This window comes from Gasterosteus aculeatus, chromosome 12 (genome assembly GCF_964276395.1).
Source record: "Gasterosteus aculeatus chromosome 12, fGasAcu3.hap1.1, whole genome shotgun sequence".
In the NCBI taxonomy this organism is placed as follows: Eukaryota; Metazoa; Chordata; class Actinopteri; order Perciformes; family Gasterosteidae; genus Gasterosteus; species Gasterosteus aculeatus.
In genome coordinates this window covers 4,399,976-4,420,907 of record NC_135700.1, presented here as the reverse complement: position 1 = coordinate 4,420,907, position 20,932 = coordinate 4,399,976, and the positions used below count along the sequence as shown (strand labels likewise).

The 20,932-nt window shown below is 45.2% G+C and overlaps 1 protein-coding gene across 2 annotated transcripts in view; it reads right to left on the bottom strand.

Moving 5' to 3' along the window:
• adamtsl3 (ADAMTS-like 3) overlaps positions 1-20,932 on the bottom strand; it is an 88,694-nt gene that overhangs the window by 5,264 nt on the left and 62,498 nt on the right. Inside the window, exons 7-28 of one of the 2 annotated variants that reach the window (XM_078085278.1) lie at positions 19,643-19,769; positions 17,057-17,131; positions 16,548-16,705; positions 15,771-15,882; positions 15,477-15,615; positions 15,022-15,072; positions 13,841-14,051; positions 13,512-13,659; positions 12,865-12,949; positions 9,888-10,165; positions 9,673-9,802; positions 6,892-7,102; positions 6,614-6,793; positions 6,053-6,206; positions 4,838-5,575; positions 3,469-3,709; positions 3,063-3,190; positions 2,797-2,934; positions 2,125-2,307; positions 1,893-2,003; positions 692-946; positions 390-573 (exon numbers count right to left, since the gene is read on the bottom strand). In XM_078085278.1, coding sequence (XP_077941404.1) covers positions 390-573; positions 692-946; positions 1,893-2,003; positions 2,125-2,307; positions 2,797-2,934; positions 3,063-3,190; positions 3,469-3,709; positions 4,838-5,575; positions 6,053-6,206; positions 6,614-6,793; positions 6,892-7,102; positions 9,673-9,802; positions 9,888-10,165; positions 12,865-12,949; positions 13,512-13,659; positions 13,841-14,051; positions 15,022-15,072; positions 15,477-15,615; positions 15,771-15,882; positions 16,548-16,705; positions 17,057-17,131; positions 19,643-19,769 — 4,037 coding nt within the window. Of the gene's footprint in view, positions 1-389; positions 574-691; positions 947-1,892; positions 2,004-2,124; positions 2,308-2,796; positions 2,935-3,062; positions 3,191-3,468; positions 3,710-4,837; positions 5,576-6,052; positions 6,207-6,613; positions 6,794-6,891; positions 7,103-9,672; positions 9,803-9,887; positions 10,166-12,864; positions 12,950-13,511; positions 13,660-13,840; positions 14,052-15,021; positions 15,073-15,476; positions 15,616-15,770; positions 15,883-16,547; positions 16,706-17,056; positions 17,132-17,225; positions 17,340-19,642; positions 19,770-20,932 lie in introns of those variants that run through there. The other variant, XM_078085279.1, reaches the window with a different exon arrangement.

Sequence of the window (20,932 nt, the reverse complement as noted above, 5' to 3'; positions counted from 1 at the left end):
TGGCGGTTAGTGCGCGACAGTAGACAGCAGTGCACAAGTAATAAAATAAAGTAAAATGAAATGCTAATGCAATGGGTTAGTATAAAACGAGGAATAAAGTTAAAAATTTTAAATATTAAAAAAGTTAAAAAGAAAAATATTAAGCATAAAGTGCACTAACGAACAAGTAACAGACAAGTAATTTAAATTTAAAATCATTTAAATACTAAATCCAAATACCAGCAGGTCAAAGTTGAGCCGGGAAGTGTGTCGATAGCTGTGACGTTGTTTGGGGAACACTTCCATGTTTAAATGTTATCGAGCCGCTGGCTTGAGTTACTTACGTGAGTCCCAGACAACGTGTATTGTGTTTTGTCTTTTAAATGAATCAAAGTTAGAGAGACACGTACCTGGGAGGGCAGTCCTGTCTGTTGCAGCCAACCGGGGAGGCGATGGGTTTTGGGACGTGCCGGCACATGGAGGGCTGCACGGTCTTTCCCTCCTGATTGACACAGTCAATCCTGCGCAGCCCACTTCCTCTATTCCCACAAGTAGCACTGCATGTGGTCCACCCTCCTAAACGCCAGCTCGTCTCTGTGGTCAAAATATATTTAGAATAAAAAAATATGAACGGGTTAATAATCCATTTTAGATTTCATGTATATATTTAATTTATATATCTTTCCCACATGCAGATGGACTTACTGCTCACCTTCAATGTGAACGTCCATCCAGGCAGACAGCGTTTGTCTGGTACCGTTGATGGTGGTCTGGCATCGGTACCGGCCTGAGAACTTAACCTGCAGCGTGTTGACCTCGAGGACGCGGCCTCCCGCCAGCATCCGGTACTGCAGGCGGCGATCGGGACCAGGAGCCCGGGTCCGCTCTGGACTGGACACCCCCCTCAGGGTCAGGTTGTTGTAGCCCCACAGCACTGGCAGTCTGTGACCAGCGAGGACTGGGCAGCCTTTCCAAAGACCAGAGCAGACTGAATGAAGCAGACTGGACAGAGTGAACAGTTTAATAGACCGTTAAACATACTGTGTTTCGGGAGGACTTCTGTTTACAGGTGGGAGACTTCTCAAATGTTGCAATGCTCAAGTGATTCCCCTCAGTAATTCTGAGACAAGGTGACTGAGTTATCAGGTAAAGTCACTTGAGGAAACCTCGGCTAGAAGAAGGAAACCATCTGAGGATGTGGAGTTCAGAAGTGAGCTCTCAAGCTTTCATTAGCACCTAACAGACAGACGGAAACATGCCGGTGGTTGAGTGGCATTGTGGGAAATGAGTCACATTTCGGCAAATATTGGTGAATATTGTGCGGAACAAAGCAGACTATCTCTGTACCATTGATTTGGAGGGTTTTTTTAACGGTCCACTTTGAGTCCAACAATGTTACTGAGATGTGAGAGGAGATTACGGATTAAAATGGGAATGCTGGCTTGGTGATCTTTCTTTCTAAATATCTCATTCTCAAATATCTGTATACAACCAATACAAACAGGATGAAAGCCTTTATGTAGTTAAATGACATACAAATATTTTAGAAAATTTGTAAATTTTAGTCAGAGGAGTGGATGAATTTTGTCATTAATGTGCGATATTATAGCAACAGAGCTGAATGCACGTGTAGATTGTGCCACTTTGTCTTTGAAATGAAATAAGCCGAACCGTGTGTGTGCTTACGTGGGTGTGTGTGGAGAAGAAAGCTTTCAAAATAAGGTGAATCCTCACGCAACAATACAGCAACCTGTATCTTTCATCACAAAGACATTTGACTGGAGGACTCGGGTTCACCGGACCTTCAACTCATCAAGTGCACCTTTCTGCGGCCAAACAAAAGCCTTGTTGTGGAGTGCCGTCTGTCGGAAACGTAGGAAGAAATGTCTCTGAGCCTAGAAATGGCGACTTACCGATACGTAGAGCGTCTCCAGGCCTGATAGCGGCACTCGTCCCCCGCTGTGACGCCATGAGGACCCGTCTTCTGTTCAGCTCCTGTGAGACTGGAACTACGCCGCTAACCCCTGGACACACAAACACACGTACACAAAGAGAAACGCACACACCCGAAACCTTATTCCAGCGTTTCATCGCCTGAGAACGTGTGCTGATGTTGGATGCAGAGTTTCGAGAGTAGCAGCCCACCGTAGACCTGCAGGTCGGTAGAAGCCGCGGACTTTCCGATGGCGTTGGCAGCGGTACACGTGTAGATGCCTCGGTGGTGCAGAGAAACATTCCTGATCCAAAGTGAGCCAGAAGGCAGTGAAACCGCGGCGGTCCCGAAGGGCCCGTTCTTTTTGTTCCATGTCACTGTGGGGGGAGGAAATCCTGACGGACGGAGAATGCAGAAGGTCCAATGAAAAGTATTGGTCACACTTCACATTACAGATCCAACTCAGGGTCTGATCATGTCGCATTCAGTGCAGTACAACATTTTGAAGCCATCATAGTTTTGCCTCTCAGGTTTACAACATAAACTTCAAATTCAGAGGGCGGCAAAGCCAGGTTTTCATTCACCATTTTCCAGATAAAATGTGGCTTTGAGCCATTTGAGCCTGACCGATCCAACTTCCTTGTTTACGTACAACGTTGCTTTGCAATGTCGCAAGCAGTCTCCCACTAACTTACCACCGCACTGGATTTGATGTAGATTTTATTATGCCTTATCCTGTCCGCAGTCAACACACAGGACTCCACTCTGCACCGTACAGGCAGCGTGCTGCCGTCCACTGGAGGCACATTTTAGTACTCTGACAAACAGCAGTCTACTCAAGTGAGAAAACAAACTTCTCACCCAAATCAAGTGATGTGACCTACCGGTAACGGGGCAGTCCAGGGTGAGGTTGGCACCAGGGCGAACGCTGACTCGTCCCCCGACTGTGGACCTCAAGCTCTGGCCCAACACCGCCCCGTGGTCCGACACGTTCCTCCATGACGCCGCAATGGCTGGCGGTTCTGAAGTTCCACACAGAGGAAGATTATCTGCCACTCTTTGTGTTGTGATCTCTTTTGCATTCAGAGAAAGTTCCTAGAATAGTGTATTTGCAGTCGATCGGAATGTATTACAGATTGTAGATCGTCACCTGCCACCAGCAGCTGAGACGTCTCTGAGTCTGAGCCCAGCGTGTTGGTAGCTGTGCACTTGTACTGTCCTCTGTCAGACACTCTGGGCTGAAGGATGTGGAGTCCTCCAGAGATGTCCCAGGAGACCCTGCAGACAGACGACGGAAACACTTCTCTGTGTAAAGGACCAAAGAAGAAGCTTGCAGTACTTTCTGAGAGGCGCACAAGTCATACAGAGGAGGGACTCAAAGTATTTTAGATAAGGACTCAAACGTGTGAGAGTCTTGATGAGTTTCCATGGCAGAGTTCATTGAAAGAATACCGTACACACACGTATACTCATTTGGCTTTTCTGACATCATGATGAAAATCAGGAGCAGCCAGTGAAACGCTCCTTTGATGTCGCCAGCAGCTCCGGGACGTTACCTGTCAGCGGGAAGCAGCGGAGCGCCATCTTTTGTCCAGCTGACCTTGGGAGGAGGGACGCCCCCTGCAGGACAGCGTATTGTCAGGGACCGGATCGCGTTGGTCAGGAGCGCGCTCTGTCCAATGCTGACGTTGACGGTCTCCTGAAAAGCCAGCGGATGGGTCAGCGGCTGTCTGACGATTGCTGCTCCTTTCACGTGTGTTTCCAATGAGGAGCGTTCCGACCAGTTGGGACGTCTGTCTGGGAGACAAACCGATACAAACAGGACATGAAGCTTTCTCCCCAGATCTGACACCAAATAACATAAAGACACATTGTAATTATAATGAAGGTTTTCATATTAAATATATATTTATGTTCTCTGCATTAACAAACTGGACGATCACTTATTCAATTTAGGTGAATAACTTAAACAACATAACAGACCTGCTTCTTTTATACTAAGATGTTCTACTAAACATCTGCAATGTAGTTTTGCCAAAACATGTTGTCATCCAGGAAGAACATGAGACTAAAATAAAAACAGGAGCAAACTACAGAGCGGCTGATGAAATTGACATATTGGCAATAGTAGCTCTGACTTGCGCCATTCCAACAAAATATTCTACATCACCCAAATAGCACTCAGCTATTTAGGCTCTATAATTACAAAGAAATGGACGTAACAGCTTGTGCATTTTTATTTTTGAGGTTCATACACAGAAGATCTGTCAATAGGAGAACATCCTGGTTTGCAGTTTAGCCAAAAGTTAAGATTTAACAGTAATATGTGTGCTCCGATGTCTGGAAAACCGAAATAAGAGTAGTTCAATGAACAAGCTAAACCCCACTGTGGAGGTCGGACGGCTGAGAGGTGGAAGGCGACAACAGACACCCAATCATCCTCTCAATACATCGCCACATTTCAAGTCTAATATTCAAAATCATTCTTCAAGCGCTGAGGTATGCCAGGATAAATTCTGCCCCGAGAGAAAGATTTCATGTCACTCGCGCCAATGGAGCCACAATAAAACCTTTTGTCTATTGTTTTCGCAAAAATCACAAAGGAAAAATCCTTGACGGCTGGTTGGCCCAAAGAAAGAGCTCCAGATGACCTTTAATTAACATGGACGATGTCTGATGCGCCGAGGTAAAGTGAGAATGTTCCAATGGAGTCTTCATAACGTGTAATCACATTAATGTTCCTGTTAATTGCAGGGAGCTGGGGGGCGGGGCAGTGGGAGGCGGCTACATTCCAAACTGATCAAGGGGACATGCGCAGTGAGTGCAAGCTGTTCTGCAGAAGCTACTCGTACATCTAAGTTTGTTAAAGTGCTCATGAATGAAACAAAGATTGCAAAGAGAACAAGCAGCCGGGGGTCTTGTTACCTTCAGCTTGTCCCCCGTCTGCTGTGCTTGTGGTCCAGAGCTGGGCAGCAGACATGTGAGTCAGCAGTGAGGAAATGAGTTGCGACGCCTGCTCCTGTTGGATCTCTCCTCCATCAGCCTTCAGGGTGATATTTATCAGCCTCTCCTCCACCTGTGGCTGCAGTCGGGCCTCCTGGCCACCAGGAGGCAGCAAAGACACACTGACTCCGGGCCCGGTCAGCTGGGACACGCCTGAGTGGTGCCGATGGCAACTCGGCAGCGCTTGGTCCCATTTGGGAGGACTGGCCGTGGTCAGTCTGCCGGTGGATTTGCTGTCACCACCCAGGAGCTGGAGGGTGAAGATGTCAGAGGCGGGTCCGGCCACACACGTGTACACCCCGATGTCCTCTGCGGAGAGGACTTGGATCTTCAGGGAGCCGAATTTGGTGATGCCCAGGTGTTTGGAGGTGGGTGGGGGGCGTCCGTCTTTGAGCCAGCGGATGTGGGACTTGGGGAACCTTCTGACGGGGCATTTGATGACTATGGAGGTGTTGGGTAGGAGGTAAGCGTGGCCCCCAACAGTCAGGTGGAGACGCTTCTCCCTGCGGGTTTGGATGTAGACTTTGTGCACAGCCATGAGCGTGGGACACTGCTGAACCCCGTGCTCATGGCCTCGGGTCTTTGGTGGACGTCTCACTGTCTGCCTGATTTGGTTCTTCAACAGAACCTTCTGGTGTCCTTTGCGTCTCATCTCTGGCTCTGTGGGGGGAGGGAGGTGGATTTGATTTGAATTATACAAATGAGTTTAGTTTTTAACTCCTTCAAATGTGAGAGCAGTTCAAAGCATAGAGATTGTTACTCAATAAACAGGTTGCTTGAAAAATACATATAGAAGTACAGTCTTTTTAAACAGTACTGTCTCCCAATATCATTAAAAGCTAAATGAAGGAATCTACACCAAGGAGCACTGCAGCTGTTCAGAAAGCTCAGAGGAGGTGGTGAAATGTGTGTGCCAGCTGCATATGTGTGTTAACACACGACACTTAGATAATTGATTTTCAAAAAATATTTTTTTTGCTACTTACTATTCGTGCCCTCACTTATTTCGTTTGAAAAGCTGAAAAAGGGAACTCTTGGTAGGTCCTCTTGAATGACTCACTCCCCAATAGTGTGGAATGCACGCAGATAATGAATGTGTTGTGAATTTGAACATGTGATGTTTGAGTGGCTCCTTACTGGGACAGCCCATCATCCGGCAGGTTCTTACGAGGGGGGGGGAGGGCAGCCCGGAGCACAGCTCCCGGGCCACTTTCACCTGGTCGCCTGTCGCCGTCCACTGGCGACACATTGGCTCCCTGCGCTGAATCCCCAAACCACAGGACACCGAGCACTGCAGATCCACAGGGAACAGATGGAAGCGTTCGGGAAGGTTTGTGACAAACAGCATCCCGGCGGTTGGACCGGTTCTATGTGCCAGGTCCAACTCAATTCATCTTCGGAAATCACTGCAAAGCATCTTTTCACTTTGACTAAAGGAAACCTGTATAAGTCATTAACTGACACCAAATAGAAAGACATCAATACTGATGTAAAGATAAATGTAATTTTTTACACTGTTCAGCCTCTCCGGCTCTTCTTTCAGATATCAAAATTGTCGATTTCAGCATTTTGCTGTTGGTTATCGGCGCTGATTTGCTGCCTGGTCACAGCAAACTTCCCTGTGATTCCATTGAAAATTGCAAAAGACATTGCTGTTATAAAGAAGCACTTGCTTTGGCCTTAGTTCAACTTGCTCACCTTTCCCCATTCTCCTCCTGCCAAATAGGGCTCACAGTCAATGTTGCTGCATCCCCTGTGAGTGGCAGGTTTGCCGCCCAAGCAAGCCGCGTCTCCAAGCCTTCTACGGGCCCCTGTAGACAGGAGCTGCTTACAGTAGACCTTCCGCAATAGAACACCGCCACCACAGGACTGGGAGCACTGGAGAGAGGAAGCAGAGTTTAATCATTTCCTTATGCAGACACACAACATGCACAAGCGCGTACACACACACACACACGCGCGCGCGGAGCCCACACCTTTTGCCAAGGCTCCGTCTCCCAGGCTGGAGGACAGTCCACCTGGTTGCAGGGCTGCAGGATGGCAGGTTTGAATTCCCTGCACTCATCCTCTGACACAGTCACAATGTCCTGCTGGTCCACGGACATCAGGCGCATGCAGAACACACTCCTGGTTTGTATGCCAACGCCGCAGGATGCCGAGCAGCTGGTCCACGCCGTCGCCTCCCATCTGCAAGGGGGAAGAGGTCACACAAACTGAATCACACATGAATCAGAGAATGAAACGTTCTTACATAATCCACCATCCTTTTTTAATTGGCATGTCAATGTCTCTTAACTTTGTTGCTTGAATAATTTATGTATCAACGAGACAAAATATAATTGTATTGTAAAAATAAAAAAGCAGAATCCAGAGGCATGTGGTTTTATTAAAATATCACATTATGCAGGTTACTCGTAGTCATTAGCGCAAGTAGAACATAAATCTGTTAAATTCTGTTTTGGTTGTTTATAACTGTATCACGATCAGACGCAATTTGATACATTTTCTATTAATACAAATAAGACATTCAGAGAATCGTGCCCACTGTTGCGCAAACCTCCAGGTACGAAAAGGAGAAGCCGCTGTTTCTTAAACCTGCTTTTTCTCTCCAGCAGGAGCGACTTCTGTGATGGGAAGATATGGCCTCAATTCCCCGCTCAATCATTTTTCTAATTCATGCCATTACATTTGCCTCCCTCTCCTCCGTCTTTGTGGAAGCCAAGATCACATAAGCCATTTTCTTTCATCCTCACATTTTACATACACACTAGGCCCATACGTTCTGATCATGCACCCCAAATAGCCATTAAAATTGTGCAAAAATAATGTTCATGCATTGTTGTGCTAGGGCAAGAAAAAAATCCAACTTAGGGTCTGTGAAACAAAGTAGCCATGAGCCATAATAAATACTTTGGGAAATGGGCACATGTTTTGATGGCCTGTCCATCCACCCTCAACGTCCTCCTTACAAGACTTTCTGGCCATACGATGTCACGCTACACCCACATGTGGAGAACTACAACAGATCACTTTTTACAGGTCGTTAGCACAATGTTCTCCAGCCGAGAAACTTGAATCCGTTCAATGTGTTTTCAGTTGATTACAGTTAATTGGTTCCTTTTTGGTCACCTATAAATGATTTATTAAGCTTTCGCTTGTTCTCAGCGCAACCCACCGAAACAAAATACAATACATTATAGTCAGTCTGCAATAAACCTTGATTTTATTTTATAATTTAAACAAACTTTCAAAGATGTTTAATTGTGCCATGGCATTTCCTTTTCTTTCATCAATGAATTTATTTCAATGGCTAAAAGGTTTAAGTGAACCTTTAGCCTTCGATACCTTATTCAGTCAGATAAAACCCCATCTGATCGATAGATGGATAGGTCGATCCTGTCCCTGTATTCAGTAGCCATATGATGTCAGTTTTTCCCAGGAGCTCAACCAGCCTGACTGAGAGTGACTCAGTCTATTCAGTAAGCTATTTGTTTTGGGTGGAAGAATATGGCAAATAAACATCTACTGGGAGCAGCTCTCTGCAATGGTGCCAAACACTCTGACTGCACTCACGGCTCTAATCCCAGTGTTTATTCGAGTGATGTAGGCAGCTCTGTTTAGCTTTCCTCTAAACCACCGGCCTAGTGTTTACAATAACCTACTGGGGTACTTCCGAGGATTTAAGAGCAATTAAACCTTCAAGCGCCAAACAACGGGCTCTCGTACCTTTGTGCGTATTGGAGGTAATGGCAGGGCGCTGGCGTCCGCGACGGTCGGACAACTTGGTCACTGAGTTAGAGGAACTTGACCATGTGGACTGCGAAACACCGGAAATGATCTCTTGCAAATATTCCACCACTTCCTGCATCTGCTATTTGGGTCAAGAGAACCCTTAACAACCGTGCATGATTCTCCAGTTGTAACCGACAGTATAAGGGCCCAAAAGCAACGCGCGAATGAAGGGATCTTTGGCTTTTGTTAGCACGCTTTCAGCAGGCAGCGTTTCTTGGGGAGAGGATCAGAAGCCCAGTCGGTTTACTGCTGGAGACTAATCACTTTGGGAGCGCGGAGTTTAAAAACTTGTTTAATTGTATTTTATTTTAAACACAAAGCCACACACATTTGATCATCTTGGAGGCAGATTCCCACCGGGTGGAACATGTTGGAGTAGCGACTCTTCCTGTTGTCCTCGTGCACTTTGCTCTCAACTCTCCATCATTTGACGGCTTTGTTTGAAGAGCCAACAATCTCCCACATTTAGCCAGAAGTTTTTCCAAACCACTGTCTTTTAGGGACACGGTGGTGGTCCTCTGCAGGGTACATGGTGAGCTAGAAGTAGCCTAGCAGCTAGCTTAGTATACAAAAGCTTTAAGTGGTCCGTTTGTCACTCGTCGCCTTTCGTTTGACACGTGGAGAAATTCCTCTGCTCAGTTCTCCGCTGCACGTCAAACCTCTGTTTGTTCTACTTCCAATGCAAAAAGCTCTGTCCATCTACAACTACTGTCCTGATCTCTCGGATCTAACTGACTGCAGCTAGCGGTGGTTTTGTTTTTGGAGTAATCGCACACCGGAAGTAAACAAAAGTTGCATTAACTCTGTTAAAATACTTTATTGCATTAATCACAGCCACAATAATCACATAGATCAACGCGTTCATTGTGACAACCCTACAAAATACATTTAAATGGCCACGTGTCAGTGGCAAAAAGCCTGGCGCGCTTGAAAACACTGTATGTGATTGGCTTGTGGGTTCTTACCTGGGGGGGCACGGCTCGGGGGAACAGATGCGGACTATTACTGGGGGCTTGCTGGATGAATCACACAGAGAATCATCCACATCTTCACCCTGCTCCCTGCTTACACACCTCACCACTGCTGTCTGCTTCCCTACAGAACACACACGGCAATCAGCGGCACATGAAAGGATAACTGAAGTGGACAAAAGTTCATTTCAACTGGCCACAAACCTTACCAGCAGCACATGTGGCCGAGCAAACAGTGAATCCCCTGTCGTCCCAGCTGTACAGCTCCTTCGCCTGCATGTTGAGGCCCACAGAGAGGCCTGGAACTTTGGTACATGGCCCTTGGTTGCAGGGTCTCAACAGCCGTGGTCTTTCTTCGCCACACTCCTCCTCTGGAAGGTCCACCTCCGTCTTGGTGAAAGAGAGCAGCACTTGGCACTTCACCTCGCGAGTCTGCCGGCCAGGCCCACACGTGGTGCTGCAGGCGGACCAGGGCCCGGGCACGAAGCTAAACACAGGGATATAGAAGGTTCTGCAATCAGGGAGAGCAATAGTAATCCAACAAACAGCAAGATCGACAGGAATCAGTAATACAGATTAAAATCACAAAATGTACAAGATAGAGAGAAAAAAGGTATGTTGGCCAATATAGAAGAGGACAGACTACGGTGGACTCTGTTTGAGGCTCTAAGTCTCATCTGCTTTTAGTGATGTATATATTTAACAATAATCTATTTATGGTAGGATGGGCTGCTGTTCGTATTGTGCTGAATTGATGGAGCCGTTCGGGTGAGTTCTTTCCCTCTCAGTCAGTAAGTCAAACTGAGCCAACGCATATAAGTTTCAATGGGGATCAGGAACCCAAATAGCCGTCTTCTAATGTGCACTGCAGCTAATGACTGGTCACGAAAAGGCAGTTGTGCTGCCATATGTTGTGCTTACTCACTTAGTCTCTGCTAGTTGTATCACACGGTCACTCACCAACAATGTCTTTGAAGGCCGCTCATTTATTTGGTAGTAATGGACTAAGCAACAAGCAGGGATTGGTGATTTAGAGAGAAACTTGGTAAAAGTCATTATTAGAAGTGGCGCCTTGCATAATCTTGACATTTCAGGAAGCATTTAGGAAAGTCTTTGACTTAAATTTAACCTATGATTTATACAGAATGATGTTTAAAGGTCACTTTTTGTGCAAAATACACTTTCTGCCTTTTTTCATCTACGTAACATATCAAAAATCAGGAACTTCCTGTCTCAAAGTGCTGCAGAAAAATTTGTTAATGCGTGTGTCACTTCCAGACTGGACTACTGTAATTCTTTGTTATCAGGCTTCTTTTGTAAATCTCTTAAGCCTCTTCAGTTGATTCAGAATGCTGCAGCACGTGTATTAACAATAACTAAGAAAAGGGATCATATCACTCCTGTATTAACTTCTCTGCACTGGCTCCCTGTTAAATCAAGAATAGATTTTACGGTACTTCTCCTCACCTACAAGTCACTTGCTGGTGAGGCACCGTCGTATCTTAAAGAGCTTGTAACACCGTATTGCCCTACAAGGCAGCTGCGCTCCATAGATGCTGGTTACTTGTTGTTCCTATGGTTTTAAAAAGTAGGCTGGGGGCCAGAGCCTTGAGTTATCAAGCTCCTCTTTTGTGGAACCAGGTTCCACTTTCAGTCCGGGGGGCAGATTCGGTCAGCTCTTTTAAAGTAAAACTTAAAACTTTCCTCTTTCATTGTGCCTATAGTTAGGGCTGGCTCAGGTTAGCCCGGACCAGCCCTTAGTTAAGCTGCTATAGGCTTAGACTGCCGGGGGACTTCTTAGGACACACCGAGCTCCTCTCTCACGCTCTCCTTCTACAATAATCCACGTTTTATTAATCCGCATCACTTTCCCGTATTTTTTTTGTGCTTTGTCACCTCGCAGGTGTCCGTAGATCGTAGTTCCGTCTGGTCCCTGGTCCTGACTCCTGTTACTAGTATCGTGTATATTTTTCTCTTCTAAGCAGGGCGCTTTAGGCTCTTCAGAGCCGCCAGTAATTGGGGGATGTGGGTTTAATATACTTTTTTTTTGCTGGATTATCAATTGAATTAATGAACGTTATGCGGTTTGTGTGAGCCGTGAGGGCTACTGGATCCCAGGGAGGCTATCAGAGAGGACCAGGCCCAGAGCAGCAGGCCATAATCACGTGCTTATCAGCAGCAAGAAGAGAGGAAACGCTGCCGGAAAGACTAACTTAGCCCAGGATAAGCTCTGTGTGTGTGTGTGTGTGTGTGTGTGTGTGTGTGAGGTGTGAGGTGTGAAAGGAATCAGTACATTAAAGCAGAGTACTTTCAAGAAGTATCTGCAATTAAAGTATCATGCAATTTAATGCATTAATGTAAACAAATGAACAGAAACATTTGGGGAATAATGAAAAAATGCTCTCTCATTTCAATTACATAAACACTGTAATTAAAAAAAAACATTTTTTTTCCAAAAAGGTATATGTTAGTGATCAATCGTTAATTTTCCATTTTTCCGCTTGTGGAGGAACGTGGAACCCTCCTCCTGGCATGTCTTAGCTTTATACTACAGCAGCTAATAATGGATGGTTAACATGTTGTTAAATAAGAATAAATAATACAGGCAGGAGTGGAGAGTTACAACAGTAATAATAAATAATGTTTTTACTGCCCTGTGAGAAATGTAATGGCAAAACTTAAAAAACAAATCTAAATATCTGTTCAATAACGGCTTAAAGACAAGCATTTATTGGACAGATTTAGAGTAATTCAGCTGACCGGATAGAGCTCTTTGACGCGTGGTATCGGTGGCTGATGGGCCCTGAGCAAACATCGATTTGACAAGTTGGGATTATCGATTGTCTTGATTGACATCACAACAAACATAGCATACGGCAAAAGACCAGACTGTCTGAGAGAGTAAGACTGGTCTACAATCAGCATTAAAGAGATCAAATTGTTGCCTCTCAACAGGTTGGTTATCATACACGTCGGCCAAACTTCTGATTGGAAATAGACTGAAATAAGGATCTCAAAAATAATCATTTGCGTACTGGTCAACCGTAGCAACGTATCACTCCATCAGATCAAAGCAAAAATGTCAAGACAAGACTAACTCTTGTTAAAGAGCCCAGTGTCTCTGTAGACAGTTACGAAAGATGAAGAATGCATGTTGTTGATGTGTGAATAAGTGTGTGTGCTCACGTGGGGTCCTCTGTGGCACTACGCTGTTCCTCTACTTGGTGGGGTTGTTTTAACCAGGGCACCTTGGCCTCCACCGGCACGGAGTCTGACAGAAAGGCAGAAACAAAGTTATTTACACCCGAGAGAACCCGACCTGTTCTTATTAATCGAAAAGTTAAAAAAAGTCAAACTGCATATAATAAACAACATGTAATGTAAAATGACAACAACAAGCAGGATATTGTTAAAAAACCCTTTTGTAATTGCACCATCCTCTTTGTAGGATAAGAGCTCATTCACATGGGAACAAACTGTTCAACAGCATCAAGGGTTGAGACTGTATTTGCGATATTTATTTTGCGTGATACAATATCTTTACTCGAAAGAAAGCCGAGGACACAATCGACTGATCTCCGTCTCAGAAGGAGGCAGCCGTGGATGTCCTTGAGCATGTTGGCTATGGGTATGCACGATACACTAATGGTATTTTCCTCAAAACAACCCTGGCAGTCTCTGAAATCTGTGCTTCTGCTCCATCAGTGGTCGCTGGGGACTGAGGATTGGGGAGGACTACTGGGGGTGGGGGGGGGGGGGGGCGGGGTGCAGCAAGTGAAGAGACAGAACGGAAGGTACTTTCAGCCGGAGTATGCGTTTGTATGGCGTCCTACCTCGGGGCTTGTGGCAGGCAACGGGGACCAGACAGTCTTCTTTAACGTGAGGTTTGAGTGACGCCCCACAGCCTCCGACGTGCTGTCCCCGATGGTCGATGCACAGAACCACGCGGTACCGCAGACCATGACCACACGTCACCGTGCACTGCAGGGAGAAATTATTTGAATAATTATTAAATAACATAATTATTGTATTTCTGCTTTCCTCTAGCATTTATTGAACCGCTCAAGGTTGATTGAGAAAAATAAAACTGATGGGTATTTCCTGCCCCAAATAATGCCCTCCGGTCTGTGACTGTGTGGCTGGTGGAGACGGACCCACTGACCTGAGACCACTCCATGGCCACCCACTGGGGGCAGGCGAAGGTGTTGCAAATCTGCTGGGTGACGGGTCGAGGGGAGTGGGTGCACTTCCACTCGTCCACTTGGGAGAACCGTCCCTGCATGTCCTCCTCCATGCACAGCATGCTGCGAACCTGCCATCCGCCTCCTTGGCCGCAGGACGCCGAGCACTGTGTCCAGGGTCCCTGCTCCCAGCTGGGCAAACACAGGGGACAAACAGGCATAGTGCTCAAAGCCCAATGGACGTCCTTGTCATAGCGCTTAACTTGCTTTGCTCGTCTTTCGTCAGTGTCGGACATTTCTTCTGCATTTTTATTGCTTCCTTACTGCATTCCAAGTTGATCATCATCATTCTTCTTTTCACTCACCAGACCCACAATGTCTTCCGGAGACTAAAGGAGTCCCCAAACACCTGCTCTATGTCTACACTAGATGGCCGAATCCTGAAGCCCTTTGTGGTTCCTGACGTCAGTGTGGGAGACCAAAACGGCTGAAAACAGTGTAGATACAAAAGGAACAGCAGTTTGCTGCAACATCTCGGGTTGCCATGACAACGTGAAACAAATAATACAATTGTTTTCATATTTCTTTACTCCCTGATTTTCACGTTTCAGGATGAGAGGTCATTTCATCTATCTACTCATTGTTGTCAGTACAGCTTCAATGACAAAGTGCATTTTTGATATATACATTTGTCTTATAACGTCTCTGCTTTGATTCCTCTGATTTAGTTGTTTTTTAATGTCCAATCTGTAACCGTTGGTGTGTGAGTAAATCTAATTTGCCGGGGTGAAGGTCCCATCTGCGCACACTTGGTTTACCCATTTTTACTTCTCCATTTGAAGGTGTCCTTGGCGGGACGTAAAAGTGGGACAGAACTAAACCCCCGTGGAGTTCACAGGAGCCCTTGCGCGTGTGAGTGTGGTGAATGGAATCGTGCCAATGACTTCTTCAATGAGGCCATTGGGTCGGGCCAATGGCCAGATCAATAAGATTCACATCTTATTGTAACGTTACCATATCGATTCCTTATTGTCTTTTAAATCACAGGATTACAACAACTAATCGTACAACAGACACACTGCGCCGACTCTCGTGTTACGTCCAAGAGAAGAAAGTCAGCAATGGAGTCACTTTTAAAAGGAAAGATGATGAGGCCACTCACCGAGGCAGAGGTTGGAAATGGTCGTACGGCAACACCTCTTTAAATCCATCACTGCAAGAGACAAAGCATCACGTCATGAGGTCATAACGACCTTAGATGGAGGTGATAGAAGATAAATGCAGCCACACATAGTGGTTATGAGTAGCAGGTTACAATAGATGGTGAGAAGTCAAAGGCTTTGCACAGCGTTTCTGCTCATTGGACTAAATATCTCTCGTCATTGACGACTTTCTTGCCAACATTTACCAACTCTCTACTTTTATTGAAAGGAGTTGGGGACCCCGGGCTTGGATTCAGTCTTGTGTCTTTTTTAAATTTTAAAGTGTTTTTAGGGCTCACTTGGTTCACAGTGGTAACCACATTTTTAAGAAACAGGTACATTATTCATTACCATTTAGTAATACAAGGCTGAAAGGTTCCTGAAATGTAACAAAAGCAGGACAGTGTAGCTGCACCTCTCTGGACAGGGGTCCATGTTGCACTCCTTGAGTTTGGGGGTGGGTTTGGTGTTTTCGGGGTAGCTGTTGCAGTGATGCTCGGGCAGCGTCTGGTTGGATCGGATGTCCGTGCACTCTGCAGAGTTCAGCTGATAGCCTGCAGGAGGAAAGCCGCCATTACACAGTACGTTACCATAAAAACGGATACCTGCGAATGACACTGAGGATCAATGACAACTTGAACAAGGTTGGAAAAATCACACAAAGACAGCTTTTTTAGGGCTGCTGTAGATTGACGGATGGCCACCTCACCTCCTCCACAGGTAGCCGAGCAGGGGAAGAAGTCCGTCTCTCTCCACTGGTGCCTGATCGGCTGGTAGAAGAGAAACTGGACCACCGTGTCCTTAAAGCCTCCATACTTCATCTGCACACAATACAGGGAGGATGAATTAAAAAGAACATTGTTATGTTCGGTAGCGTACAATAGAGATGAAGTAAATAATTAGAGGTACGCAAAGAAGAGCTCGGTGAAGTAGAGAATCCTCTTAATGAGGCAGTTCCACAAACAGCAAGTTTTTGATACAAATGAATGAAGAAAGAAAATACAAAAGGACATTTCATAAAACAGGAACTAATCTGTTATTAAGTAGAGAAAAAATGCAGTGCATCCAGCACTATTCTTTTTGATCCCTCACCCTGAAGTATACGCTGCATGAATGGAAATCTAAATATTGTAGATCAGATCACTGACAGTGTGAGCGACCTGCGTTCACCACTTCAATGCTGAAAAGTGTTAACAGGTTTCATCATGTCGTCAACCAGTCCTCACAGTTTACACCATTTTCCAATTCAAGACAATGAAAATGACGTTGTTGTCATCTTCTTTTTGCCCTGCATACAAATCTATGAACAGTTACCAGAAACATTTTTCTTTCATCAGAGAGCAGCAATAGTTTCCTTTTTCCTTTTTCCAAATCTAATAATAATGTAATAATAATGACAAAAAACAGCGTTATTGCGCAAAAATACCTTCAGAAATATGACAGAAGGCAGTTTTTGCCAAACAGCTAAGCCTGTTCTTTGATTCACCTTGATAACGAAATCAGCGTTGAGTGGTCCGTGTGTCCTGAGCGTCTGCCTGTCCGTCCCTCTCTGGAAGTCCAAAGAGGTGTTTCCTATCACAAAGGAGCCCGCAGACACCAGACTGGTCTCGTCTACTCTCCCCTTAAGAGAGACGGCTTCGATAACTGAGGGAAACCGAGCAAGACGGACGTTTATTACTCTAAAGACCTTTGTGCAGACTTAATATTCACATATGGCCCTTATCAAGATGCATATGCGTTCACTTATAATGATAGCTAGACAGGTGTGGGAAATTCTCATAAAACACAAAAATTAAGAGAAAAGGATTTTAGATTCTATAATATTAATATTAATTAATATTACAAAAGAGAGCAAAACCAACAAAATAATTATGTAGTTTTGTAAAATATAGCTCTTGTAATATAGCTTACCATCGCTATAGCTTGAACAACATTGTGTTTAATGTGTCTGCGTCTATGAAACGCCAGATGTCTTTATTAACGCCTGTGACTCACCGATAGTATTCGGCCCTTTGGCATGAAGTCTGAAAAGGCGGCTTCCTAATGGCACCTCCACCACGGTCCTCATAGCTGCAGGCAGACACACGGTGGGAAAGCTTTCATTTTAACATACAGTAGAATTTATAAACATATATATATATGGATGGCAGAATACAAGAAACACCTGCAGTGTCGAGAGGAGGACTTGTGGATCTTTTGGACGATGTCGGGGGCAATGCATTAGAGAATTATCCACCTTCATTTTGACTGGTCGTGTAAACTGTAAAACATCTTTCCCCAATGGTCCCCTACAGATTTGAAGAACCTTGACGTCCTCAAAGCAGAGTTGATAGGCTGCGATATTTTTCAATAAAGACTCAATTTACTAGAATTGGAAAAGTTCTGTGACGAAGCATCAGAAGACGTCCCAGCGACATCAGCTGCACCGATCGATGCCGCACAAACAATGGATCACTTGTAACGGTTGTTAGTCACAGTGATAAACCGACAGAGAATCATCACCAACGTCACTCTTCTTAAAAAAACTCACACTTGACGTTTTAGACCTCAAGTCTACTTGAATCCTTGAGACTCAGCAGTCGTGTGACTTTCTCCATAAAAATAGTAGAAATGCCAGGGATGACATGTCAGTTTCCACCAGTGACATGCATACAGTGTTTTAGGGTTGGGAAAGTTAAGGTTTGATGTTAACTTGACTGACCAACTACTCACATAGTCGCTCGGTGCCTGTCACCAAATGTACATTGACATTTAGCTCTTCCACCCACTTCCCAACCCCAATGTAGGAGGTTATTTTACGGTACTTGAATATGTCTTTTTAGTGTTCGGACGCCCATTCACCCATTCATACCCTGATGACTGGCTGTCCGTCCCGTGAGTTGCTGTGAGGGTCTAATTACAAAGTGGATGGGTTCACAGAGGCTGAACGTATCTCTGTGAGTCCATATGAGACTTGAGTTTCAAGTCATAGGCTGTATTCTTTTTTGGTTTGTGATCATTTTGGATGTTTTATCATTTGAGCTGCTCCCCTGCTGAAATTAAAGCTGCCTTTATCCTTTTCATTATTATGATGGAAACTAATGAGGCTTTTAGTTTGGTGGGCCTGACATGTAATAAATTGAATTTGACACAAGCACACTGCCTTGTTTTTGAATAAACAGTACATCTTTACAGTATATATATCTAGAAATATTTGTTTGAATATGTTTTTGCTCATATTGTTGGGTATTTCATCTGAAAAGTGCATTATTAATCGATATTAAATCCTCGTATATTATATGTAATATCTGTGATTATTTAATTAAACTACATTTTAGGTACTCTTCGGCAGACTTCATCTCTTTCTAATCAGGGGCTGCGTCTCAGGGGCAGCAGGGCGTAGGAGGATGTTGCAGATGTCGGTCTTCCCAGCCAAGCTTTCAAGCTCTTCCCGGGAAACCCCGAGGCAGCCACAGGCCAGATGAGATACGGAGTCCTGGAAGCGCGCTCTGGCTCTCTCAGCAGCTGGCCGTGCCTGGAAAAAAACTCTAAAAAGGGAGGCGCCCTGACGGATCCGGATCAGATGCCTGGACAACACAAGCTGGACTCTCTCACCGTGGGATGTCGGAGCGCCTCCCCTGGTCTTTAATGCTGAGCCTGGCCACTCTCCCAACCAGTAATGTGCTGTCCACTGTTTAACAGCAGAGACTAGATATGCATCACACTTGGCTGAAAACCACCCCGCTACAAGCTGGAGGTAACATTCTGCAGGAGCCAAAAGAGCCACATCGTCTGCAAAAAGCAGAGAGGTAATTCTCCAGATTGCAAAGCAAACACACTCCAAGTCCACGAAACACAAGAATAGAGCACACAGGCAGCAAGGAGCTGAAAGTACTTCAAAGTTTCCTTTTATAAGTAAATGGCGTGTTAATTCTATTCAGAGTTGAGTTGGTGTCAAGTTTCCAGCAGCCATCAAAATACATGCAGGACCTAATATAGTTACATCTTGTTAGAAATGATCAATCGGCTTCCTAGCTCATAACTAGGTAGGATAGGGGGGGTGAAAGGAAAAAAGACAACAATCTAACTTGTGGACCCCAGCTGTGGGCTGAAAACATCAAACACTGGCGAACAAGTCAGAAAAGACCCAAACGAAGCATCACCTGGATTGAAGGTCGTATTAAGTTGGAGGGAAAACTCAGTCTCACCCAATTTACATAAGGAATGAATGGCTGCCGTAGTGTCGGTGTTACGGTGAACTATTTTGTCAGAGAAGACGTGACGTGTATCCGGTTGACATATTAGTAATACCGTAATACAATTCCCCATTTAAAAAAAACAAATGAAGTTATGAAGTGAGAGACACCACAGGAGTTAAAAAAACACACACACACACACGCAGTGAAATCCACAGACATCAAGTTTGTAAATGCAGTTTCAACAATTTGATTAGATTTTTTAAATTTTGTTCAATTTATTTAAGATATGAGATATTGAAGGGAGGTGAGCCTGAGTTCGGGGTGTGTTCCCCTGTGCGGGTCGTGTTGAGGAGGGAGGATCAGCTCGGTGAAACCAGAGGGGGATGACGGCTGCCTGACTTACGTAGTTCTGGCGTGAGGTGGAGCAGTGCCTGTCCTCGTACCAGCCGGCACGTGGAGCCGTCCCCGCCGCAGACGCCGCAGTTATCCTCCCGGGCGCCGCTGCCGAGCTGCCGGTCACAGCCCACCTCCTGCGCACGCATTATAAATAAAAACCTGATTTAATCAACGCATGAAGAGACGGGAGGACGAGAGAGATGGATGGACAATATGATGAGGAAGACTTGACTGCCATTGTCCGGCCTCACAGCAAAAGATCATTGGAGGATTAATTGATTAGCGGATGATTGACAGAAAGCAGAATGACGTATCAATAATTTCAAATAAAATATCTGTCTGTTGAATGCTGTGATTCTCATTGTTCAGTCCACCCGTGTGGTGGAGAGGGGAATGTTGGTGACCCCTGACCTCTCCTGTAGGAACATCGACTATGGATGGATTGGCACACAAGTTGGAACAGATAACGATGGTTACACGTTAGGCGCTCTAGTAATCCAATTAGCTTGAGACTTTTCTGTTTGGTACCAAGTAGCGAATGTTCGCATGCTGACATGCTGATCTTTGTAAAAAGACAGCTGATCATTTAAATTGGCCAAAATGGGTGAAATGAATAAAAACATACAGTCTGAATTACAATAACTTCTGCTCACCCATAAAACTTCCATTTTGAAAATCATATTCCAGGGAGGGGATGTAACTGCTTTGGCCGGCATCGTTTCAGAAGCAGCCAGTCGATTGCTGTACTAATAAATACAGAGAGCGGCCATTCTTGTCACGCGTAAAGCGTCCTGATGGGTTCGGTGGCCTCGCTGCAGCGCTGCACTGCTGGACGATTAAAAACGGAACCAGTGATCAAGGACCACCTCAACCTCAGTGGAAAAAAAGGGCCTTTTCTTGGTATTCCTGTCTGCAGTTTGCCGTATTCTTTGATTAATACCAATGGATCCACAGGCAGATGAGACGTTAACGACTCCTTTTAAAAATCTAGTCTGACTGGCAGGAATTCTTCCAAATTGGTGGGACTTGGGCACCACATCCTCTAACGCTTAATTCACATTGTTTGATTGTCTGGGTTATATCATGATATATCCTTCCATCCCTTTGGTGTGGATGCTTTTGTGTGTGTTTTTTTAAAAGGTCTATGCAGTGAGTGCAGTTATTGACGGTGTGGTTCTCTCATGGGGGGAGAAGCAGCATTGGCACCCTCTCTTCAGGCTGCTGTCCTTGAAGCTGCTCTCTCCTACTTGGAATGTGTTTGGCATCACCTGACCATCAGCGGCAGCCTGCGTTCTCT